Raw genomic sequence first — 27,015 nt, forward strand, 5'->3', positions numbered from 1 at the left:
CTGGACCTGTTGTGAAATGTCAGCTGACAACAGGGTTAAAGTTCAACTTATTTGAAGCTCAAGCTCGTTGGGCGAGGTGTGAAATCTGAGGTGTGCAAGCTGTCCGAGACAGCACCGCTGCAGGGAGCGCGTTTCCCGCTTCTGAGGAACGCGCTGACTGAGACTGACGTGAAGCGGTGCGGTCCTGAAGATGCTGCAGAGGGCTGTCAGCGACGTACATGAGCCACGTAAGGTCAACATGGATGTTGACCATTTTTTATATTTCTATTTTCTTCTTCATTCCTATTTTATCATTCAGATTTTTAGGACACCCTAAAAATTGGGAAAGCCTGAGGATGGCGGTTGTCCTGCACCTGTGCTCCAATAAACCGGCCTCAAGAACACAAACAGGAAGCAATCGTGTTGTTGTAGTGATGCGTGCGGACGCCAGAGTGCCTCCTCCTGACCTCCTGAGAGTCAGCGGGGACTTTGTTAAATATGATAAAGTTATTGTACAAAAAGTCCTTCATGCTGTGAATATTTACAGGCCCTGGAAGCTCTTAGAGATGGGGGGAAATTTGATGTAGTTCATTGAAACCATGTTGACACTCACAAAATGAGACGGTGGATATAAAATTGATTTGGTTTGAGATTAAATGTGTTTGTATAGACAGCGCCTGCATTTATAAAGAATACAGGCGCTTTCTTTATAAAGACAAACCCAACAATAATAATACCTGTGTAGTTTGAGGGCCTGTAGTCTGAGATTGTCTAATGTAGTTTAAAACAATCATAAAATATTAACATTTTAAAAAGAAACTGAACTACTGAAACACAGCTACGCACTTTATTAATGCCCTGTCATTGTTCCAGTTATCATCGTTGGACCTGTTTTTGGTCCTGAACTCGTCTCATCTCAGCACGAGGTGGATGAAAATCGAATTTAAACTGGATTTTAAAGCTGTTGTTTGGGAATCAAATGATCAAAAACGAAACTTTCTGCTTATGTGATGATCCGAGTTCAGGGTTTGGGTGGGTCACGGAAGATTTTTGACATTTCAAACTGGACCGCAAAGGTCCGAAGTCTGGGATTGGCTTCGTCTGCAAGACGAATGAATCGCTTTATAAGAGGACAGGATTTTAAGACACCATGAATGAACTTTCTGAAGATTTCTATATTGAATATTTAGTAACTACGATGACTGGGGAAGGTCACGGTAATCATCTCGAACGCTGTTTGCTGCATCTGGACCTCCTTCCAAAGAGGTGTTGCAGCACTTTAATAAATGCAGAATAATCCTGCGTCGTTTCTGAGAGAACAAAGTTATTATTCACAAAGCCACAACCCGGGCCTATTTTAAGCAACAAACTCCAAATGCTTCATGTTGATGGAGGAAAGATGCTGCCAATTAGTTTCTTCTGCCGTCTTGTTGGTTGAAGTTTTCCTGCAGAGCTGCCAGGAATCCACAGTCCTGGCCGGAGACCAGGAGAGCCTCATGTTATGTGTTATATTGATAAAATAATGCAATAGTAAATCATTTCCCAAGCAATAAGCCTGGTCACAGGTGGACTGTAGGCAGCCAGCTCTCAGGAGGGAAACAATGCAATTACTGACAGCCCACACGGGCGGTTCAGGGGAAATTAAATGCTTATTGCTTGTTAGAAGCAGGGAAATGAGGCAAAAATGAAAATCTCTGATGTTATAGGAGGTGGGCTGTTGTTATTTAATGAAATAGAAGAAACTTTGCTGAAGCCAGACTTTTCCTGATGATTGCTCACTTTAGGAAAAAATTGTTAAAACATTCCAGAACAAAAAAAACGGTCAGATAGAAACTCAATTTCAAGCCTCCACGGGAAAAGAAAAGTCTGAAAGGATTTACAGCACACGTGAAAAGTTCATGTTTGATGTCCTACAGTCTAAAAAAAAAAGTTTATTCACATTTATTTATTTATTTATTTATTTTTTTTAATGGTGGCGTTTCGGGGGTTAAACATGGAAATAATAAAGAGCTTCAGTCAATCCAAAAACTAAACTGGGACTAGAAAGAGAGACCACATTTCTCCCATTTTGGCTTCTCTTGGCTTTCTTCATTCAGATCTAGACTAATGAGGCCCCATCATATCTTAAAGCAGCGGGCCCAACCTGTTTTGGGCCACGGACCGGTTTAATGTGTGGCGGATAAATACAACAAAATAAAACTATACGACCAAGACAAGAACTGTGGTATTTTGTAAATATAATAATAAATGCGAATTCACCCTGTAATTGTGTAACTTAATTAGCAGCGTCCTCCTGAAATGCGCCAACAACATTGAGAGTAACATCCTCCTCTCTTCCCCCAAGTTTCTAAAAGTAGAATGGGAGGCAGAGCCTTCAGCTTTCAGGCCCCGCCTCCGTGGAAACAGCTCCCAGTTTGGGTTCAGGAGACAGAAACCTGCTTACTAAAATTAAACTTAAGACTTTGCTTTGTCAGCTGTAGATATTCTTATGCTGTGTGTTTCTTAACAGGACTTTTACTGTGAAATCAGCTGAAAAACCTGGAGTTTTCTGCAGATTTCACAATAAACGTCCGGTTGAGAAATAAATATTTTCTGTCCACTAAAACGTTATAGGCCTTTTAATTTGAAACAGATACTGGAGTGGTTTAACAGAGCTGTACCTCCAACAGAGTGGGGGCCAAACAAAAATATTAAAATAGACCAATAATCATTTTCTTACTCCTACTGTTCTACTATTGTACCAAACAGTAGGAGTAAGAAAAAGACAGCAGGTGAGGCAAATCAGGGTCTATGAGATGAGACACAGAGTTTATGTGAATGATGCAAAAATGTTCCTTAATCCTGGTTTACTTTTCATTTCTGAGCTTATGTTTAATGTGCAAACCAGCAGCTACTGCAAGCTTTTGATGTTTGCAGGTTACTCAATGCAGCAGATGAATCTGTGAAGCAACCAGCACATCGTTAAGATCAATGTGTTTGTCTTTACTGGATTTCAGCTGGGTTAGCTAAATGTGAATATTCTAAGGAAAGCCTCCTTGATGCACTGACCACTCCTCTCTTCACTCCCTGTCCTCTTAACCCTCAGCGGTCGCTTCCTGAACTGAATGTTAAGGAAGTTTAAGAAAGTTTTCAAGTTACATGTCAAAATGACAAAGTTATGACCGTCTAACACTTTTATCAGGAAAAAAGTTCTGGTTCCATTCGTACGTTGTGTTCAGATCCACAGTTGTCAGTAACTGTGAAATGCCAGAATGGATGTATTTATAGACTACACAATCCTGTACTGTTGAAGCCTCTGTTGTGTGCGTGCATTTAATCAAGAAGTGTGCTCTAAAGAAACGACGGTGGTGTGATTACAAAGATTAAGGCAGTTAAGACAAGTTAGAGGTCAAAGTCGTTTCCAAGGTGGCAGAGAGAGTGTGTTTGCGTGTTTGTATGTAGGTGTGTGTGCTGATGAGCAACACAGGCAGGCAGTTAATCGTGACGCAGGAGGAGGCTTTGTTCGCCTTCCTCTCTGGTTTCTGCACGCCGGGCACGTCCGCCTTCCCCAAGACGCAATTAAGAGTATCCAACGCCCTTGACCGCTGCTTCCCAGCAGCCTCCAGAGGTTCGATTAGAAAGCCGACAACATGCTGCCGAGCCCGAGTTCGGGGACAAAATTATCAGAAGAAAGAAAAAAAACCAAACAAACAAGCACAACAGCGATTCCCTCAGAGGCGAGAGTCAAACTGTGTTTCAGTGGTGAGCTCTGAGTCACACTATTAAACCGACAAACCCCAAACCTGCAGAAAGACATTTAGTTTGACAGGATGCTGCTGGACCGCAGTGATGCTGAGCTGCTCCAAGGAGGGAGGTCAGCATCCGAATGGGCAGAAAAGTGCAGAACAAATGTTCACCTGCCACTGGAAGATGTTTCAATCCATGGAGAAACAAGTCTGAACTCCCCAGGGAGAGATTTTTGATGAGTCCAGGCAGCCTTTTCCTCCACTTGACCTCCCAGATTTTGTGAAACAGGCAGACCGACGAGAGAAGCTGAAGAAAACTGGTTTATCGGAAAAAATAAAATGCACATCACATGTTTCCAGCTAAGCTATGCATCCTGTGATTGCATGGAGCTGCGTGTGATTGCATTCGCATGAACAAAGCAACACGATAAGGTGCCTGATTACAGATGACTAATGATTACCCTGCAGGGAGGTGATACTATCCTCAGCGGACCACCCGCTCTTCGTTTCTCCAGCTCTTTTTAGCTAAACTGTCACCAGTAAACTCCTCAAATAACTGCTAACTGCCTTGTGAGAGAAGCTTCCTTCTACTCGATGCTGAACCGTCAGTTTGTACAGACGAACGTTAGCATTTTACTTATTCTTCGAAGTTTGGGGAAGCTTCAGAGGGCATTACAGGCCTTTAGAAGGTATACAAGACCTGCCAAGAGATCAAGTCGAAACAATAAAAGCTCCAAGAGAAAAAAAAGAGATTTGACTGAACAGCTTCTAAAACTAAATGTGTCGCATTCCTACATCTCTGCAGACGTGTGCCTCATATTTATGCGGGTATTGGTTACACATGGATTTTAACACCCGCCCAGAAAAGGGTCGGGTTTTACTGAGATTTATCTTCCAGCCATGGAAGATGGATTGGCAAGAATTCTGCTTTTCCTGTCAAAGGTTCATTGAGAAGATACTGCAGATACTGGATCAACTATTTTAGCAGTGGGGGGAATAAGTGAGTGAGACCATGTCAGAGTCATAGAAAAATAACAGTTTGGATTTGAAGGCCAGCTCATCTTCTCGATCGCTTGGCGTTAGGTCAAAGCTGTGTGAGGCCTTTTTCTAGACTTGATATTGCGATAATATTAAACGTGTATTGTTGTACAGTTTTTGATTGGGTCATGCAAACAGTGACATTGAAACACATGACTGCTGTTAGCCTCATGTTCACTTTCTGCGCCACCATCATCTTCTTCAGCACAAATATCAGCACAGCTACAGCGTTCAACTGTTTCTCAGCACGTAAATGTTGAAGAAGAGCATGATGGGAAATCCCCACTGTTTACAAACCCTCACAGTCCGTAGCTAAAAACCTTTAGTTGGATCCACAAGTTTGTGCACGAGGACATTTTTTGTAGTTTTGTGTCCGATTTAAAATCCTCTGTGGTGAAGTTCAGAGTTTCAATTCAAGGTATTAAATAAAATTCCCCATTTTTAGTAATACCCAAATAATTCCCAACCTGGCTTCTGACACAGATGTGAGGATGCACCAGACTTCAGTGTTTTATAAGACTTTCAGAGTCTTCTAGTGGACGGCAGCTACAAGACGAAGGCTCGTCAGTTGGTCTAGAGCCTGACATGAATATTCCCTCAGCAGTGATGTGTAATTACAGCAGCTAAGAACAGTTACATCAGGAAGGGGGACAACATTAACCAAAATTCAAAGATGAAGCCTGCTCCAGTAAGATGCTGACACCTTAGCTTTAAGTATCTGCTGATGCTAAGTATCCACTGGGAATAGGACAGATCACGAGTTTTCTCTCTAACATCGCAGGGTTTTTACTTCACGATATAAAAGTGCATCGAACTGGTGCTATATGAATAAAACTCCGCTGCATGTAATCCAAGTAAAACGGCTCAGAGATTAAAAAACTCAGAGATTTAAATTCTTCCAAACTTTAAATGGTAAATGGCCTGCATTTGTATAGCGCTTTTCTAGTCCATAGGACCCCAAAGCGCTTTACACTACATTCAGTCATTCACCCATTCACACACACATTCACACACTGGTGATGGCAGCTACATTGTAGCCACAGCTGCCCTGGGGCGCACTGACAGAGGCGAGGCTGCCGGACACTGGCGCCACCGGGCCCTCTGACCACCACCAGTAGGCAAACACGGGGTTAGTATCTTGCCCAAGGATATTTGGCATGCAGCCAGGATGCAGCCTGGGATCGAACCACCGACCTTCTGATTAGTGGCTGACCTGCTCTGCCACCTGAGCTACAGCCACCCCAACTTTACCAAACTTTACCAAACTGACTCCTCTGCATATGGTCAAGTAAAAAAAAAAAAAAAACTGTGCTAGTTTATTTATGATTTTAATTTTATTATTTATTTATTTTTTAGCTTGAATTAATTAAAACTGATTAAAAAAAACAGGTTAAAAAGCATTTTTATCACTATAGTGATGTTTCTTTGGAGAAAGGTAAAACCTCTTTAGGCAGTGCTATTCTTTCCTGTATGTCAGGAAAAATGTAACGTGACTCGAGTGTGGCTGGAGTTCATGATTTCATAACTTTAGACTCGCGGTTCAGTCAATCTACGCCAAAAAGGACAGATTAAAGGCAAGAGTCAGACTTAAATATTTAACTACGTGTCCTTCATGTTTAACCTCACACATCCTACCTCGCCTCCTTCAAAGAGCACACTTCCAGCCTCAGATCCGGCTCGGGGTTTCTGCTCATTAAGTCGCAGAAACGACTCGAACGCTGCCATTACTGCAGAGATGTTTCCCCCCCAGGACAGCGGGGAAGGAAGATATGCAGAACAATTATCCCAGGAAAATGGGAAGGTGCATTTCCATTTAAATGGTGAAGATAAGATTTGGTGATTGGACTGTTAGGAGCAGGAAATAAACACGAGATTAAACACGAGAAACAAAGAGTGCATGACAGTTAAATAGAGAGACCCGTGTTTCACGGTGGTCCAGCAAAGCTCGTTCCTTCAACAGAAGACGTTCATCTCAAGATCAGCATAATTAATTAAAGCTAAACTTTAAAATCTTAAAAGCGTAACGTGCTCACTGGTGGTCAAAGGAGCTTGCAAAGAAAAGCGTCTGGACTTCTTTAAGTTACTTGAAGACGTTTCACCTCTCATCCGAGAAGCTTCTTCAGTTCTAGGGTCAAATGGTGGGGAGTCCCAGATATAAACCTAGTGGGAGTTTCCCCCCACAGAGGGACAAAAGGACCCCTGATGATCCTCTAATCGCCTGAGCCAAGGTGTGAAACTGGGTGTGGGTCCCAATCAGCCAGAGTTTCGGGTGTGTTCATTGTGAAACCTGGCCCCACCTTATCATGCGAATTCCTGAGATCAGATGGCCCAGGATGTGAGTGGGCGTTAAGGCGTCTGGGAAGGGATCTCAGACTACGATGACCTGGATGACTGAGAACCTTCGCAGACGTGTTCACTGGCGATTTCCTGTTTTTCAAACCATTCCCTGTAAACTTTAGAGGTTGTTGTGAGGAAAGTCCCAGCAGATCATCAGGTACTGAAACAGTCAGACAAACGTCCGTGCCATGTTCAAAGTCACTTAAATCTTCTTTCTTCTTCATTCTGATCCTCAATTTTGGTTAGATACGTGTTCACATGCAGTTGAACTTGAATGACCCCTGGGTATCCTGCTTTAAATGCTTGGAAGTAACCTCCCACCACACCTGTGGGTGACAGGAACACCAACCTGTCCGAACAGCCACAGCGCTCTCATTCCTCCACATGTGTTGGAAGGGAGGGAGCGAGCTTCTTGTGGGGCTTTAGGTAGGAAAAGAAAAAACAGGCGAGAGAAGGAGGAAAAAAAAAAGAGTCAAGGGGGGCAAAAAGCAGGTCCAAAAATAGCATTTTGTTCACATGGAAACCACACAAATGAGAAAGGAGAGGTTTCTACAGAACAGAGCTCAGGTGGTGAAATCAGGAGAGAAGGTGATAAAAATGAGAGGCTGAGGAGGAAAAGCGAGGAGAGTAAAGAGATACCATCATCTGCTTAATTTAACTACTTCAGTTCTGGGTTAATTTTCTTATTAAATATGTGACAGAAAATGTCTGCAAATGATCAAAGCACTAGTTCAAAACAAGAAAAGATATTTGACGCACTATTATTGTACATTTCAGACATCTTTTCTTTTTTAAATCAATAACTGTCTCAAAGACAGAGGAGAAGATTGGTAAGGAATTCGAACGAGACAAAGACACCAGAATTAAGCTTTGTGCTCGGTCATGTTGATCTTTGCAGTGCAGGCACAGCATCACTCCCAGCCCGGGGATGAGGAGCAGAACTAAGCTCCTCAGCACGACATCGGGATTTCCTCCTTCACCTGGATACAAGCCTGGATTTGTGGGCTGAGTGAATAAAATGAGGTTTGAGGTGTGTGGGAGGCGGTAATTCCTCCGCTCGAGTTCAGGTGAAGGTTTGTATTCCGTCGGCCAACCTGATGATCCCGAGTGATTTACGGCAGATCCAACAGCAGGATTTACTTTGGATTCTGACTCTCCACGTGCTGCGGGCAGAATTAAAGACGTCAAAGGTCCAAAGAAGAGCGAGAAACACAGAAAACCGGCAGAGTTTGTTAGAAAGCAGGAAGAAGAAAACGCACCAACCAAGTAAACACAAGCCAAGATCCTTCGGTTGCTCAGCGTGACCAGCGGTCATATTTTGGGTTGGTATTACAACGTTAATCTTATCATGTCCAAGTTCCTGTCAAACTGAATAAATCCTCTTGTTCTGAATGAGGTGTGTTCCTATTAAAAGGGAGTTCTTCCTCCCCGAAGTTGCCACGTGCTTCTTCACGGGGATCATTTGATCGTTGGGGTTCTCTACTCTAAAGTACTGAGAACAGCATGAACTGGGAGCTCTGGGTCTTGTTAGCCCTTTCTTTGTCACACTGGTTCATGCGTGGTGGAAAAAACTCTCAGGCCTGATTTAGACTTCTGCGCTGAATCTCTGTAGAGCGATGATGTAACCTACGTAAGCGGTCGACGTCGTTGTCAGCACTCATGCTTGTGCGTTCACTCCCAGCTCATGGCCGGACGGGACCTTTCCAGTAATAATAATAATAATAATGGATACTTTATTGATCCCCATGGGGAAATTACTTGTTTTTCTCTGCATTTGACCCATTCACTCAGTGAAGCAGTGGGCAGCCCACTAAGCAGGCGCCCGGGGAGCAGTGTGTAGGGACGGTACCTTGCTCAGGGGTACCTCAGGGTAGCCGTTAAGTGGATTCGAACCGCCGACCTTCCGATCATGGGGCGACCACTTTACCTACTGAGCTATCCCTGCCCAATCCCTGCCAGTACATGAAGGCTCTCCGATAGAGTCCAGCCGGAGTCCTGCAACTAGGACTGCGCCATAACACACCATCCATATTAACCCTGGGTATATTTTTGCATGATTTACAAAACCATTATTAAATGAATAAACGATGCAATGATGTCATGCTGATATAATTTTAAGGTTATATTGCCCACGCCTACCTTCAACATATGAAACCGAGTAATTACAGTTTTCACACATCACTGAAGGCCGAAATCTAACGCAATCTGAGATCCAACACAAATTGTGCTGCACGCCCCCATCCGACACTCATGAGGCCCCAGAAGATGACGACAGCGTATCGTTTGCATTACAACATGATGAGAAGGCTTCCTTTCCCACTAAATACCAAATCAAATTACGCCTCTAATGACGATGATCTATAAAACCTGCACACACACCTCATCAGCTAACCGTTTCTGCAAAAGCAAAACCGCTTCCCAAACTCCTCGTGTGAGGGTTCAGAGTTGCTACTCTTCCACGTTTACCCAAAAATACATTGAGGAGGAGAGCAGGAATGAAAGACTGTGAAAGCAATAAATCTTGCTCTGTCCCAGGACTCTGCTCGGATACGATAAGAGAAATGTTTAGGAAGGAATAAAAGCTGGAGGGAAAATGGAGTTATGATGAGGTGACACGCAGGCACAGATTTGTTTCCTTTCATAAAAACCTGCCCTCGCTGCTCCATTTACTAACTCAAGTATTTTTTCTCTGCCTGTCACTTTGTAACGAAGGACACGTCTTTTTTTATTCCGTCTTTGGATTCTTCAGCTGATTAATGAGCTTCAGGTGAATTTTTGGCACAAATACACCTGAGAGCTGGTAACTGGTTTTAATGTTGCTGGTTATAATTAAAAGCAAGGTCAGGATTTTGACCTTTCATCTTCATGTGCACGCCACAAAAGACAGTTCTGCCAAAAATGTTCGATTATAGGTGGTGAATTGTACAAAAACTGATCTGGAACTCAACAATAGACCGACTGAGGTCATAAATCATGTTTTCAGCTTCTCTACACTGTCTTTCTTAATGCTGCATGATTGGTGGTTTTGTGTCTCCTGCTGAAATTACACCTGAAAGTCACACACAGTCGAGTCTTTTTTCAAACACCTACTCTGAAAATTATCAGCCACCAGGGGCGCTGTGGAGTCTATCGAGTGTGGATGTAATATCGGCATGAAAATATAATTAATAATTAGACCTCTGTGCACTGAATCACACTTGTTATTAATCTCTGTCTCTCTTCCACAGCATGTCTGTATCCTGTCTTCTTTCTCTCTCCTCAACCGGTCGCAGCAGATGGCCCCGCCCCTCCCTGATTCTTCCTGTTAGAAGGGAGTTTTTCCTTTCCACAGTCGCCTACTTGCTCACAGGGGGTTTGTTGGGTTTTTCTCTGCATGTATTATTGTAGGCTCTACCTTACAGTATAAAGCACCTTGAGGCGACTGTTGTTGTGATTTGGCGCTGTGTAAATAAAACTGAATTGAATTAATCATCAACTAACTTTATTCAACAGGTCCAACATTACTGGGAAACACAGACCTTGCAACAGCTGTGAGGTTTCTGTGCTGCTGTGACGTTGACTCTGTGTGGGTGTGGCCTACCAGAGCGCTCCTTTGTTTCCGGGGTGTGTGTCGTGCTCCTGCTCTGTGGAGAGGAGGGTGGGGTTTTTGGTGATTTAGTTTTTTATTTATTTTTTATTTAGTCTTTTGTTTGGTGAACATTTTCTGGGTTTTGTTATATTTCCTTTATTTTGACAGTTTTTTTGTCAGTTTTTTTCAGTTAAATTATTAATAACAGAAAAAACTTTACTTTTACAGAGACGTGCTTTAACCTGGAGACAGACTCATTTGATTAAAGATAAGTCCGACTAGAGTTTCTTTGAAAGCTTCATTAACACCAACAAGGCAGATGTTGACAGATGATGACACCTGTTAACTTGGACTACAAACAGCAGCAATAACAATGTGACACTAAGGATCAGTTCTGCAGCCGTGAGACAAATACTTTGAGTCTAGTTAATCCAATCTGAGAGAAGATCATTTAATATTTTAGCTGTTTTTATTTTATTTTATGATTAAATTCTCTGTATCGCGGACAGAACAATGAGCTGTGTTAAACTGCTATGAAGCATAAATATTAACACTCAGTGTGAAAGCGGCAGAATCTTAAATATCACAGAACCAAAAATTATCAACTGATTATTGAATCTGGAGTCTGTGAATCTCTGTTGCTTGTATCAGCTCCAGAGTCACACGATAATTTTCTACAGGAGTCTCTAATGCTGCAAACAGGAGTGCCTGAATTAGCTCCTCCCACTTTGCAGATGAAAAACAGCTGTATCGTCGGTTTTCTTAGAGAAACAAAAATTGTGGCGTAAACCAGTTTGTCCCTCCGATTCAATATGAGCCTCTCTAAACTCTAAAGAAAGCAGGAAGCATAGTGTCAGATACAGCTTGTGTAAAAAACGGTGACGCTGCCGCTTTAATCCTGACATGGCTACGACATGCTTCATGTGTTGGCCGGGTTTGATGGAGTCTGTGTTGTCGAATGTTGTCGTCCAGCTGTTTCTCAGAGTGGATTTGACAGCTTAAAATCATCCCGAGGATCACAGCAGACAGCAGCAGGATGTGAACAGAGGATGAGGTGGATCAACACCTCAAGCACACATGTACGAGGAAAAGATGGCGACTGAATGATAAGCAACCAGACCTATCAGAAATCCTGTGGATTAGTCTAGAGCTGAAGTCTAACACTAGAAAAGCGCTATATAAGAATCAGTCCATTTACCATTTAACACCACTTTTAGTCCAGTTTAAAGCTAATGACTTGTCTGCAGAGTCATGGGCAGCATCCTCATCAGAGATACACAGGCCTCCTTCTTCCCAGCTCACCCGTGGGGGCACGTGGGCATTCCCAGTCGAGAGAGCCAAGTAAGCAAACTTGATTTCTACAGAACGTTTAAAACCAAAGTGCGCTACACTAAAACAGAATAAACCTGTTCCTAAAAAACTGACGGTACACACCTTCACAGAAATCAGCCGCTTCCAAACGCTTAGATTTGGAAACAGTCGCTGAGGTTGTTCGTCTGAGGTTGTTTAGGTCATTCCAGAGAGGCGGGGCAACAGCAAAGATGATGACGACTGACGGACATTCAGACCTTAATGATATTGAGGGAATATGTGGACACGCCGTATCTACCACACATGCAGGTGAGAGACCGGCTTTAAACACAAACGGCGCCGCTTTAAACTGGATTCTGTAACAGTGCAAGGCTGCAAACACAGGAGTGAAGTCGTCCAGTTTAGATGTAATTAAGGAATGCATCATCCTTTCCAGATGAGAAGGTTTTTGTTAGATTGGCGACTGCTGAGCTGGAACAAACTGCTCCTGATCACTGCATTTATTTGTCTGTAAGCTTGTGCCAAAGTTTTGAACCTGTGCTTTATTCAAAGCAGTAAAAAAGCCCTGATTATCCTTCAACCTCTCAGTTAACAGTGGACAGCCTAACTGGGTCTAACCCAGGGCCTCCTCCTGGAACACCCACCCAGGAGGTGGATGCCCGAACCACCTCATCTTGCTTCTTCCACTGCAGGAGTGTCGACTCTATTGCGAGTCCTTCCCAAACGTCTCACCCTATCATTAAGAGAGAGCCCTGCAGCTATGACGCACTGCGCCTTCAAACCTCTGAGGCCTCAATCATTCCCCATGATTTGCAGATCCTGTCTGATTGGAGACTTTTTGGTGAAGGTGACAGCTGAATTGTGGGATATGAGAGCTGGCCGCACAACAATAACACTCATTCCCGCGTGTGCAGAAAAGTTTGATGCTGCAGGAAAACTAGTTTACTTTGCTGATTGCCTGGAGAGAAAAGCAGCAGCTCAGCATGTATAATTGATTGGCAGTTTTTGTGCATTACTGTGTGGCCCATTAAAAAAAGGTCACCTCTGAAAGAGAACAGCTCTCACTTCAGAAAATCAAACATTTGCCTGAGAGACTGCCATCGCTCCAGTTCCATATTCAGGGCAGAGAATAATGAGTCACGGGAAAACAACGCACGGCAGGGAGATTTCGGTTTGAGGCGAGCGCGTGGCAGCTTTGGCGTGTGTCGTACCTGTCCAGGTCTTCACTGTCCTGCATGTTGAACAGCATGGATGGGATCAGTTTGTCCATGTGCTGCGGCTCCCAGATGATGGCCTGCAGCTCGTCGTTCACTGTCTTCCTCACCACGCCCTGCAGACCTTTGATCCCGGCCACACGGATCCTGACGGCAGAGATTAGAGAGACTCAGAGGAAGAACAAGGCACACATCCAGCTGTGGACAGAAGTTTACATCACTCATCACAGGCATGAATGTCATGGTCATTTTGGGATTTTAACAGCACAAACCATTAAAGACTATGAAAACAAATCTGGGTGCACAACTTAATTCATTTTCTCGAACCCACACAGGGTCAAATATATACACAGCTTTTTATAAGTGGTACTGAAATTATATCTTTTAACTTGAAAAGGCCAAGGCCTATTAGCTTCCCGTTAGTGTTCATGATCGACTACAGGTGCTAGTTTCTCTTTGCAGCATAAACAAGATTCGACAGCACTCACTGGACTGACCAACACTGTGAACAACGGGAAAATCTGAGGAACTCCTTGTAGATTTACACAGACTGGGAGGGTCTCTGGGAGATATTTCTGAATAACTGAGGATTAAAAGGCCATCCATTTAAATGACCGCACATAAATATTCACATATGTCACCACTTTGGGTCTGCTTCCAGATGTGGGCAAACTGTCACCCTCAGGCGAGAGGAATTTGGTTAGGATGTTCAGGAACAACCCAGGAACTAAAAAGGCTTAAGGCTAACGTAACCTGGAAACTGCTGGAACACCAGCATCAGTATCCCCAGTGAAGTCAGTTTTACCTGGTCATGGACAAACAGCTACCAGACAACATCACGGTGCTTTTAATCTGAAAACGTCTCTCAAATAACTCACTACTAAAGACTAACCTTCCAAGTTCTTCCCTCAAATTCCAAATCTTATCTCACTTCAGAGGAAAAACATCCAAACCTTTGATTTAATCTAATTTTCCGCCTGAGAAGAGGTTCAGCAGCCTGCACAGCAGAAATGTTCAGGAGCAAAGTGAGGCCGACTTCACCTTTTACTATTTCGTTTTTGGACACGGATAACTCCATGAGCAATAACACAAAGAACAGCACTGATGACCTCGCCTGAGAGCTAATCTAATCACTGCCACAGAAATCCTATTTGGGAATTCCTCTCCACCTACAGCCGACACTGCTGAGTGGAATAATAAAACACTGAGGAAAAAAAAAAGAAGCAGCGTCAGAAATCAAACCGTTTATAGCTCAGCGGTGGCGGCGAGGTATAGAGCGCACTCAAAAACAATCCCAGCATCCCCTGGCTCTCACCGCACCACCCACCCTCAACCAACCTGCAGCACGCACACACCCTCATACATACAAATGGAGATAAAAGAGGCTTTTTATGCACGAATACGTGCAGACACCTCGTCGCTCGGAGAGGTCTCAGCTGCTGCAGTGAGATTTCAGAAACTCTGGAGGAGGGAAGTTATCTTCACAGTGAATGAGACAGAAGTCTCCAGGTATTGTTTTAATGCAGAGGGCGAGCGCCCCGGCGGGGAAAGCATCTTCTAACGTGCTGTGTGGTGTCACAACCTCACCGCCGCTGCCAAACCAGTTATTTTTTACCCTACTTACAATAAAGATCGCAAGCAGACAGTTTCTCAGTTTCACAGTAAAAATGCGAGTGCCTGACGTCTGCCTCTTTTTAAAATGTAAATCTCTGCATCGTGTTCATGAATGAGGCGAGGACACAGCGGGACACTGATGGAGAGAGTAATGTGGATGTTTTACCTTCTATTGTGGTAAAGTCTAGGGCTGTGATTCTAGCTAGGGGTGTGAGAGGTCCCGGGTTCAAATCCCGGACAAGCCCCCAATTCATGGTATGACATTCCTATCCTCACCAATGAACAATGAGCTCTGTGTAGTGAGATCAAACATACAAGTGATGGAAAAGGACTTCCTCACAAGGGTGCCTGCGCTCTCCCTTAAAGACGGGGCTGAGGAGCTCTGTCATTCAGGAAGAACTCAGAGTAGAGCTCCTGAGACTGAGCATCTAACCAGGACGCCTCCTGGACACCTCGTAGCTGAGGTGTTTCAGGCATTTCCAATGCTGGGCATCTCAGGCAAGACTGCTGCCCACATGACCTGGACCCGGATAGCGTCTGAAAACGGATGTAATCCTTCCCTCAACCCGAAACTAAGAAATTAGCTTCGTTTCTTAGGTTGGTGGAGTCGAGTTCTTTCATGGTTTAATCAGAAATGTTTTTCTTTTTGTTTGCGTTTATTGTATTTATATTCTTTTATGTTTTGTGGTCCATCAAAGTCTTTACACCTTGCTAGTCTGGAAGGTGTCGGCCTGAATCTGCACTGCAGTATTTTTATTAGAGTCATTGGAAAGAGTGCAGCTTTAAGTTTTTGCATTAGCTACATCGTAAGCTTACGTAAGCCTTACTTGTCAGATCCCCTTTTCAAAGGCACAAAAAGACTCAGCTTGAGGCTTCACAGCGAGACGTCGTAAAACACAGAGCAACATCACGTGGACTACATCTGTCTTTTATATACAGTCTGTGGATCGGCGTTGACTTTTTTCTCCCTACTTGCAGCTCCTGCTTGTTTCTTTTAAGACTTTATATTTCTGAACTGCACGCGGCTTGCTCGACTGTTTATTATTCTCCTCAGCTCCAAATCCTGTGGGCTTGCAACATTATATATTCTTCTCTCGTCTCGAAAGACTGCTGACTCTCAACCAGCCATTTTCCTCTCGGTGCTGCATCTTTGTTTCAACAAATCATCACCTAATAAAACTGCTAATGTTTCCTACATAACACCTTCACCAGCAAATAACTGAGGGAGCTTTAGGTGTCGAGATATAATCTGAGGAATAAACTGTCAGACTACCACCTGTCAGGTTCAAGCAAAGTTATTTTTGTTGTTTTTAGTGATGCTGCCATAAAATATTACTCATTTAAAGGCCTCATAAACATCCCTGTGATTTCTGCTTTATTACACAATAAAAACGTTTCTGAAAGATAAAAGAATATTAAATCCACGTTAAAGATTAAAGACGGCTAAAAGCCAAACGGGACAAATCAGTATCCTGCTGTATTCTCTCATTACTGTGAGTGAAGTTGTTGCTGTGGAGGGAAGAATGAGCTCCTGATGCTGGAAGCAATGCAGGCAGGTACGCTCCTTTCTCTGTAGCCTCATTTATGCAGAGCCTTCCCAACACATCATTCCATCATCATCATTTCAGATCCTTATATTTCAACCTGGCCGGTGGAGCAATGCTTTCCTGTGGTGGTGTTACCAAGCCCCGCCCTCTCAGAAGAAGGCCCGAAAATCTAAATCAGTCAGACGTATTTCTAATTCTTTATTCACTGGATTCTAGTGGGGGTGAGGGCGGCCCTGGTGGGGATTTTATTTCCGCCCCTCTTTTGGCTGAAGCATGTTTCCTCGCTGGCTTGAAAGAGGTCGTTCATGAAATTTTCAGCGGTGGAGGAGCACCATGACATGTCTTCATAATACTCCAAAATGATGTTGCGGCATGAAGCCCAGATTTTAGAAGTAAAGCTCGCTGCTTCCAGATTTTAATTTGGTCCAAAAAAGCAGCTTCGAGTGAATCGGCCTGAACACAAAAAGGAAACCAATCACTAACTCAGACTGCTCCAGGGGAGTAAAATTATAACTTTGATTGAGAATCAATGGTTATATTTTAAATTTAGGATTATTCAGCCTCTCCTGAGTGCAACAAACAACAGTTGAGTTGTGGAGTAGTGCTGGGCGATATGGAAAAAATATTTATCACGATATGAATTATTTTATATCACAATATACCACCTGACCTGTGGTCATCTAGAAAGTACGCAGTCTGTAAACAGCAAGTGCCGAGGGTGCAGTCTTTGTTTTGAGTTACCGTAAAGCATGTCGCAAATCTGGGTGCACGTACAGCAGCACCAGCTAGCAAACCACAAGACTGAGTTTCTTTGCGAAAAATATCATTTTTTTATACTTTATTTTCTCTTGCATAAAGTTAAGAGCATGTATAGTGAGAAGACAACACTAATATATTTGCCACAGGCTATTTAACCCTTTATTAAGACCTACCATAGAACCAAGTCCGCTAGAGCTTATCTTTATGTTTTTACATGCTGTAGTGCCATTTGTGGGAGCATTTCAAGTTTCCATATATCAATACAACTGTTATAGCCCAAATTTTAATATATGTATGCATTAAGTCCATAGTAACTACATAAATTGCAAACAATTGTAGTGCAATAAACTACAAAAAAATTGAAAAACATTTTGGGTTTTTTACATATATTTCTAGTAAGAAAAATTTAAGAGGTTTATCCGTCAAAACTGTAAAAAAGGTTGCACAAAATAATTTCCAACCACGAGAAATTTATTTTGAGTGTCTTCATAGTTTTATTTTTGAGATACACTAATTTTTATATACTACAGGAAAAATGAAAATATTATAATGCATCAAAACAAACCATTTCCAAGTCAAACATGACTTTTAAAAAAAAAACAAAAAAACAACATAGGCTTATAAGGCCCTTTCGCGAAAATGACGTCACTTCCGGTTTCGGGCAGGTAATGGCGGACATGCGATAGTTCACGCTGGCGTATATGCCAACGTAGGAAGCGTTATTGAACATCGGCAAAGTGTGTTTCTGGAATATTATCTTTTTGTTGCTTTAAGTGCTTCTTGCACTTCTTGCAATTTTTGCAAAGCTATATGTGGAAGGAAACCGTGACCTAGGGAAAGCTAATGGCATTAGATGTAAGTACAACTCCAATGGTTTCACATGCATAAAAAAAATATTGCGCTAGCTTACGTGGTTCCAGTTCTACGGGGATTTAAAAACAGTTAGGTAAAACGGAGTGCGCCTGCTCCGACCGGTTGTAAAGGGTTAATTATATATTTTATGTAATAATTTATAAAGTTAGGTTAGAAACGATAGAAGACAAATGGCACGATAGACACTTTTCTATCTTCCACACGATATATATCGTCATATCGCCCAGCACTATTGTGGAGGTCTTTAAAATGTGATGTGAGAATAAAGAGAAAGAACGTGACATAATGAATGTGTTTGTTCTTCTTGGTATAAACAGCAGCCTTACTCGAGTCCTCTGGTCGTCTTTTTCGACAAGTTCTTATAATAATATCTGGTTAAACATAAATCTGGGTCATTAACATTTCCTGATGACTTGGAGTAACCAGGAGAAACCTCCAGGGTTGAAAAATGAAGTCACGGGAAGCAAAAAACTGCAATTCCTCAAACCTTTGGGCTCCATTAGAGCTTAAAACATGAACACACACACCATGCATGGTGAAAACAAGGAATTTTATATCACATTTGTTATAGTTGTAGTAGTTAAACCATTTTTTCTAATGCATGCATGTTTTTGAAGAACAACTGGAGGCCCAAAATTGAACCCTGTGGGACTCCACGAACAATGCTGTGAAGGGAAGATGAAATAAATCTAAAAGCTGATGGCAGAGGGTCAGAAAAGTTAAACCAGCCCATTATCACTGTCAAAAAGAAAGAGCTAAAACACATTATCACAGAAAAAAGTACAAAGTACTTCACATAAGATATAAAACTAAAAGGAAGATAAAAACAAAATCATGAGGACAAACAAAATTAAAACCTGCTAAAAAGTTAGAGGATGTCCTGATATTGTGTAGCAGTCAGTTTTTGTGGGTAAATCCTGAACCATGAGAAAACTCTACTTTTTGAAATGTTCACTGAACCTTTGTGACAATTTTTCTAAAAGAGATTTCAGTTTGTTTCCATATAGAAGTTTTAACCTGTATATTGTTGCTTAATCCAGCATTTTGTGTAGTTTAATGCTTAAAAAATTAATTATTATTAAATTAATTAATATTAATTTATTCAGGTTTTTCAAGATGAAAAAACCCTGAAATATAAATATAGTATACTTGTCATTAGAGGGTCTGTTTGAAATGTCTGAGTTTGGACTGTACCTGGTTCTGGTCTCTTGGTCTTCGTGAGTAGAGTGGCACATGGCGCTGAACTGAGAGACAAAGAAATCGTAGCGGCGATGGTAGGAAGGTGTGTCCTCCTCGATGTTGGCAAACTTCACGAACTGCAGAGAGCAGAGGAAGAATCAGCAAACATTCATCAGCCTGAATTTTCTGTGTGAACACAGTGAACACAGGCTCTGTGAAATTCTGAAAAGTAGTAACTGTACTATTAATAAATAATAATAATTAGAATTAGTGAATGGTGCACTCCTCGAGGCATCCACATTAGAGTAAAAAAATATTCTCAAAAAGCTTCCAGGCCTGTAAAGTGAAGCCTCCTCTGCTTGCAAAAAGACAATTAAATAACTCTGTGGGGGAAATGGCCCTGTGACCTCAGTAAGTACTTCCTGATTAATTCACAGTCTCGAGCTGTTGTTTCTTACTTTAAACAACATTAAATAAATTTTTGTCTAACAGATTATCAGCCAATCACACGTCAGCTGATGAGTCCACGCCCATCTAATCCAGTTTCAAAACACCAACCTGTCAACCGTAAAAACACTCAGGTACAGGCTTTGCTAACCAATGCAGGACAGCCATGTTTTATATATTGTCCATTTATGCAGGAACCTGAAGTCCTGAAAATGGGAAGCTGATAAATGTTTGACCTTTCACCTCAACAACAGATACAAAGAAAAAAAATCCCTCGATCACAACACTGATAACATGTCAGAGCATTTCCTGTGAGCCAAAGCACCGTCACATTCCTGCACACTAATTAATTTTGGAGCCAGTGTGACAATGACAATAACTATTAGAACCACCTCCCCCACCCGGCCCAGCCTGTAATCTTCTCCCTCCAAACGAGCCTCGAGTGTCCTCCTAGCTCAGTCGGCTGCGCTCGAGGAGCCTCTCTCACCAACCTGTCATTGTCCACTACGACAAATTGCGTCAGCACAGTTCAGCGTCAGTGGCAAAAACCACTCCGTTCTACCGGTAATTTCCTCCCATTTTGTACCTAACCTCTCCTGGGGGTAATGGCTCAGATGGAAGGAGCTATGCCGGCAGCTGGCGCACAGGAGAGTGGCTTCCCCTCAGCAGATTACGGTACTGTACTGCTGTGCAGCTGCAGAAGAGCAAATTCAAGCTGTAGGCACTTACAGACCAATTACAGTCGTGTTTAGGAGGTAGAAGGAGAAGCTTTGGTCACAACTTGAATTTGCACGTCACACAAAGACATCCTGAAGGGCTTTAGTTTGGGTATACTCTCTAATATCCACACACTATGCACACTGCATTGTTGTAAAACCATGACAGAACTCTCAGACAAGCTCAAACTTCACAGAAAGGAGTCTGAAGTCCTTTGTGGCATTAAAAATGCTCCACGTTTTGTTGAATATGTGCTGTTTTGAGATGCCTCTCGTCTGATTTTAGGGTCTTTAATTCATTAGTGTATAAGTCTGACATTTAGTCATCGGGACGATGTATTGCCTGGGCTGAGAGTTCACTGGTGAACCTGCTGGAGTGTCAGCTTGACAGTCTGAGTGGGAGGAGGCTGAATGTTTGCCGTCTCAAGCCAGGAAGTGGAATACTGAAGCTTAAACTAATTATTAGCGTGTATTCCCTTTGGCAGCGGCTCTGATTATAAGTGATGATAACCTGTAATAACAGGGCTGACTCATTTTCATGTATCGTGCGCCTGAAGCAGTTTACAGGTGTTGTACTTCCTGATAGCATTCAATTTCCTGTAACCTCATCAAACGTGACATTTCGGCATCATTCCCGCGAGAAAGTTCACAGGAAGTTTACGACAACTTGGGGGAACGTCTTGAGCTGTAGACAGATTCATAACTGGCTGCTTCCTCCTGAGCCCTGACTCAGCTGATGATGATGATGATGGAGAACTCCTCGCCCCGGTAACTGTTGGACAGGGGGTTTACTCATCAAAAATAGAGTTCACCGTGCGATCAGCTGGCGGTTACTGAACGTTAAAATGTTTATTTTGATGTTATTTGCACTGTAAAGTTACTTTTCTGTATTTTACACCCATCATGTTGCATGATGTGCAATTTTTTTTTAATCTGCTAAAAAATCTCTTTTTTTTTTTCCAAATCTAACTTTTGTAAATCTGTTGGTTTTTTTCCCAAATTGGGGTCTGAGCTTCACTTAAAGGCTCCGACAGAGGAAGAAACAAAGGCTGTACTGTTGACTAACGAAGGCTCGTCTGTTAGAAGCGGAGCTCATACTTCTCTGGCCATCTGCGAAGTGCTTGCAACGTGTGAAATCACAAGAGGAGAAGGACAACAAAGGCCGCAGTGAAAAGCAACAGATGGAATTCGATAAACCAGAGACGTTGACTCTGATTACGGAGCGTCTCGGAGGTATCAAGGTGTCAAAATGCTTCAAACTTTGGAGAAATGAAAATAAAAATAATCTTATTCCTACATAGTTTTTGAACTTGACCAAAACTTTCTGCTATCCATAAACTGTACACAAATCTAAACATGGAAAATTGGGTTTTGGGATAAAGCTGTAGACTGCATCTATCTCACATCTGGCTCCACAGGTTATAGATCGCAGACACTTGGACTCCCCTGTGTGTCTGACTCGGTGTCTGAGTCTGGACTGATGAGCGCCTCTTCCATTGAGATGGAGTGAAGGAAGCGCCACTTCGAGCCGTCACAGTTTGCCAATTTCTTGTGATAAAGTTAACTGGGAGATGAATTTGTAAAGCGTGAACGGCTGGCAGCCAGACAGCAGCAGAACACAGCGGTCACACACATTTATACTGGGCACGGTAAGAAATAGGAAAGCCAGTGGGGCTGTAGGAGGAAAATGATTACATTAAAGGTGACAAATGTTGTTTGGTTTAATGAAAATGTCACTGTTAGACTGATTGGAACTTTTTTGGTATTATTTATATACAGGATGATTTATCACCTACCTCCCCCCACGATGGTTTGTTTTGGCTCGTTAGTCAACCGAATGTTTCCAAAGTTAACTTGCAATGGACTTATTGGGCTTTCCCTCATTGTCTGACAAACATGTCCTCGCCAAGTGCTGGATGCTCACATTAGACAGCAGAAGATAAAGAGGCCCACGTTTGTACAAAAGTACAAGGTCAACTTTTTTTTCTACTGTTGGCTCTGCATGATGTCATAAAGAGTGGATATTCCTAATATGCCAATCAGGCACGGACGCCCCACCCACCTTCAGTTTACAAGGGAGAGCTAAGGGGGAGGAGCTAAAATGGACTGTTCCTTAAAAGCTACTCAGTCATCATTCTTTGCTTCTCCAGCTTGTTTTAACACAAGGTTTTAAAAACAGCCCTGAGCTCCCGAAGACCGATATTTGAATGATTCGTTGAAGAAACGCTTTTGTGCCCACTAAGGTTTCAGTGCGGATGTGGGATTTTTTTCATAATGATTAAACCAAATCACACAGCAGTGACCAACCTCGAGCTGTTGATGGATCATCTCAGACATAGTCTGGACTGAAGTTTGGTCCATTTTCGGCCTTCCTTCCCGTCGTCGTCATTGTATCAACGAGCCCAACTTCACTACTTTTCCAAGTTTTTTTTCCAAAGTCCAAAGTTTTGTAAGAGTAACAGTTTTGCTGGCTTTTGAGGGGCTTTGAAAAAAACTGAGGTCTGCAGCTAACACTCCATCTATTTTGATATGATATCATCCCCGCCCGTCTTTTATCTTTAAATCTAACCCTTTGCCCCTTGGATGCCTACTAGAGGAAATCCCTGTTTCTCTTTTCTGAACTGAGCAATTTCTGTTATATTTCAGGCGTGTTTCTAGAATAAGATGACGTCACAAGTTAATGTGGATGATCTCTGCCTATACAACTTACTCGGGCTACACCTGGAAAAACCTGGAATCTGTTCCAATGGTCGTCAAACCGCGTCTTTATTGAGCTATAAAGTGACATGTCCAAACTACTCATTAAAACTCTCTTTCTGTGGTTCCTGCTCGAGAATGATGCGCCCAACATGAACTGAGTGTTTCTCTGCGATCACAAACTCCATGTAAACCATCTTGGTATGAAGAGTATGAAGTATGAAGGTAAACAAGCATCACAATAGATGCCACTGTGTCACAGTAACTGAGTATGGAACAGAAAGATTCTTTTCTTTTCTTTTTGTACTTTGAAAATATGCTGCAATTGACCAAAAACTGCAGAAAACCACAAATCAACATGTGGAATGAATCAACATCTGCAAAGTTACAGAGGTTGTAGTACAGACATAGCAAGACATTTTGTAATTTGGCACCAGAAAATGTCGATGTCCGATGGGAAGCTGCTCTTGAAGCACTCTGGGGCGTTGAGTTGTTCACAGTTTTCTCGCTGTTAAGTTTTGGAAGATAGAATGCGTTTGTGTTTACATCGTTACCTGCCTTATAATTGTTTTTTGTTCTGTTTTGCGGTCGGAGAAATGATTTTTGTGAGTTTTGAGCTGAGATTCTGATGTTTGTGTGGATACCACAGATGTCTGTATTTAAACAACAGACCTGGCAACACGTGGAACCAGATGTTTGGTTCACCAGGTTGCGGGAACAGGAGAGGTTGTCAAACGTCATCTTTATGGAGGAAAGGATTAAAGACACTTATGTAACTAACTTTCACCACCAGGGGGCATTTCCTCTAAAGAAGTCGTCTTTTTCCAGTCCTGGCGTTTTAAATTGTAACGTGTCGTTAATGACTTGTATGATTGACTCACTGCATCATTTTGTGGTAAAATTGGTAGAAGAATTACTTCAGCTTCTGCTCTTCAACACGATGACTCCGTGTCATGGACAAAAATTCATAGCAGTTTATTTTGATGCTTTAAAACACAGACATTCAACATAAGCACCTCTAGGACTCCAGGAGTTAACCTCCTGTTTGCTTGTATCATGAAGGATATGAAGTTCTTTAGCTACTGTAAAGCTGTTTTGTTGCTGAGCAGCAACAACAAGCACTAAAAGTGTGACGTTTAAAAGTAATTAGACACCGCTGAGGCTCCGCTGAGGCCGGCCAGCTGGTTTCAAACAGTCTTTTGACCAAATTGCTGTAATTTGCTGAGCTCTCTGTGTTGGTGCTTTTCTGCAGACGTCTCAAACAAACTCATTAAACTGATAATTAGGCAACAGAGCAAACAAAGGAGCTGCGTTTTGCTCAGCTGCGCCACAAAACCAAACGGAGACATTAAACGAAACGTCTCCGTTTGGAGCCGGCGCCGTAAAGGAAAATTTAATTAACACGGCTCTCACCTAAAGAGGGCGAGCACCTTCCAGCCCCCCGATTCAGCTAACTGCTCTTCTCTTCTGTCAGTCTAAATACCACACATAAATAATGCAAAGGCTTTCACATCTAAACCTTGGGCTCGGTTTCCTGCTCGGATGAAGACAGACAGGCTCAGAACAGGAGGCGGCATGAAGGAAAAACTTCGGGTTCACCTTCAGAAGAAACAGAAGGAGAAACGGGGCTGACATTTGCTGGCGGCTTAGAAGCTAATAATAATTAGAGTCTTTCACGGGATGTGTTACACGACAATTTCCTCTGTGAGAGGAGAAGTGAAATGAGCTATTAAAGTGCCGACATCAACCACTGACGTATTTGACCTGCTTTGATTTATGACCTTATTTTTTTGTGTGTGTCAAAAACGTTGTTGTGGCTTTAATCTGGAGGATTGTGGGTTAGTCTGTGATGGGAAACATACGAAGTATGAATAAAGCAGAGTCAACAATAAAATCCTGGTTGCTGCTAAGAGAGTATCCGCCTGAGATTAAAAGTATAATCAAGCTCAAAGTGAGAAGAGCAGAAGCTTTTTATTGCACGCAGTTTACAGCGTGTGAAGGGAAGTTCTGTCCAGCCAACATCTGCAGCGTCGGCAGCTTCAAATGCTGCTGGCATGCATGATGAAGGCACACCAACTGTCCTATCTATGCAAAACAGGCTGTGCGTCACCTGACATGCTAACGCTTCTTCTTTGTAAGACCATTTGTGGAATGTGGACAGAGCACAACACCTGGGAGGCGTTTTTTAAAAAGAGTGAAAGAAAGTGCAAGTGGAAGCAAAGTTCTCTGAGAAACGATGTTTTGGTTTCCGATGCTGTAAAGCATTCATTTAAGGGAAATCTGTACACATTCATCTTTTACATAATCCACAGATTAGTCTGGATTACCTGCTGTACCAATTGGCTTCACTAAGGTTACAGTTCACAGTGTCTTTATCAACACATTTCTGCATGCTCTCCTCCTTTCCCTTCATCTAGAAAAAAGGCTTCGAGTGTGTGTTTCTGTGTTTTCGTCTTACCGAGTTGGTTCCCAGCACCTGCAGGTCTGGCTCTCTAGACTCCAGCAGCTTGGCCACCATGTGCAGGAAACTCTCCACGAAGGGTTTGATGCTCTGAGAGTGACACGCCATCAGCAGCTGGTCCAGAGCCTCCATGGCTATCACCACATTCCTGCACACAGCAATAAGCTTTACACTCATGACACAGGAGCTTTTCAACACCTGCAAGTTTACAGAAACACTACTCCGGATGTATGTCATAGGGGGAGAGGTCTAAGCAGAGACACCCAGACCTTGCCTAACCCACTACCTCCTAATGTGCTAACTGAACAGTTTTTTGAGGCTCTTCTCTATTTAAAAACAGAAGCAGCAAAGGGTGGAGACGAGAGATTGGTTCTGAACAGAGGACGGTGCAGCAGATGTGTTTCGATCAAAATACACAAAAAGAGTGGGTCACTGTCGGGTTGAAAGTGTCTGTGCACTGAGCACATTATTGCATGATGTAACTTTACAGCAGCTCCACCTGGAAGGAGAAGGCTGACGTTACAGACCCGAGCATGCAAACATGTCGCCTTGCTGGGTGATGAGCGGTCCGGTAAGGGTGCGTGGATGCCGTGCAGAAGGTAGACGCGTCTACTCTCTGACCGTCATCCTCAGGGAAACAACATCAGAGCCCATTCAGACAGAAAGTCTGACATTATAATGGTTGTATCGATTGAGTGCTGACAGTCTTCTTTCAGAAATACTTCAGGGAGGTTCTTTGTTCCGTCTCTCAGCTCATTTTAATTACTTTCCAGAGCAGAAATGGGAGTGGACGAGACTTTTAATGTCACTGCACTTCTTCTGATGAGTTTTAATGACAGGTGGCTGGACAGTCTCCTTCACTTTCTGTTTTTAAATGTCACCTAGTATTTCTGAACCTCGGGCTGACTGCGACTGCTTTCATCCTGTTTTTCAGCATCCTTACGTGTCTTTGCTACGTCGCACTACATTCTCAGGTATTTTTCCCTCAGAATTTTTTCTCTTGTCATTTCCAGATTTCCAGTATTTTTTTGGCAAATTCATTTGCAGCTCACTGTTTCACAGGAACTGTGCAGCTTATTCTCCTCCTGCTATCTCACTGAATCTGCATCATGAATTGAAGCTAACAGCATTTGCTGTTTGAGGTGATGAAGGGTTTTCCGGGATAAAACACATTTATCTGGTGCTTGGGACTTAACAAGTCAAACACCACTCACCCGTAGCGGTGTCGCACCACGTCTCTGCTCAGCTTCTCGGCCAGGTAAGCTCCAATCCTGTCCAGTTTCTCTGGAGCCGACACGGCGTAGAAGGTGAGCTTCTCCATGTCCGACTTACTGAGGCCATCCTGGAAACAACAACGCAGTCAGGATTCAGAGGATTTAAACAAAGCCTGCTAAAACTATCTTCTGTCAACACTGACGCACTGACGTTCGAAAAACATTTAGACGTAGAAAAAAGTGCTTGTGCAAATATGTGAAACTGGGTGAAGGATACGTGTTGTATAAAATGCTTTGAGTGCTCAAGCAGAGTAGAAAAGAGTTACATAAGAACCT

The 27,015-nt window shown here is 42.7% G+C and overlaps 1 protein-coding gene across 4 annotated transcripts in view; it reads right to left on the reverse strand.

The window, feature by feature from the left end:
* The window catches only part of efr3a (EFR3 homolog A (S. cerevisiae)), a 112,312-nt gene that overhangs the window by 45,021 nt on the left and 40,276 nt on the right, over positions 1–27,015 (reverse strand). For all 4 annotated transcript variants that reach the window (XM_026149172.2, XM_026149171.2, XM_026149169.2 and 1 more), the window contains 4 exons: positions 26,680–26,807; positions 25,463–25,613; positions 19,160–19,281; positions 13,170–13,319 (listed from right to left, as the gene is read on the reverse strand). In XM_026149172.2, the coding sequence (XP_026004957.1) occupies positions 13,170–13,319; positions 19,160–19,281; positions 25,463–25,613; positions 26,680–26,807 (551 nt within the window). The remainder of the gene's footprint in view (positions 1–13,169; positions 13,320–19,159; positions 19,282–25,462; positions 25,614–26,679; positions 26,808–27,015) is intronic.

This window comes from Astatotilapia calliptera, chromosome 18 (genome assembly GCF_964374335.1).
Source record: "Astatotilapia calliptera chromosome 18, fAstCal68.1, whole genome shotgun sequence".
NCBI lineage: Eukaryota > Metazoa > Chordata > Actinopteri > Cichliformes > Cichlidae > Astatotilapia > Astatotilapia calliptera.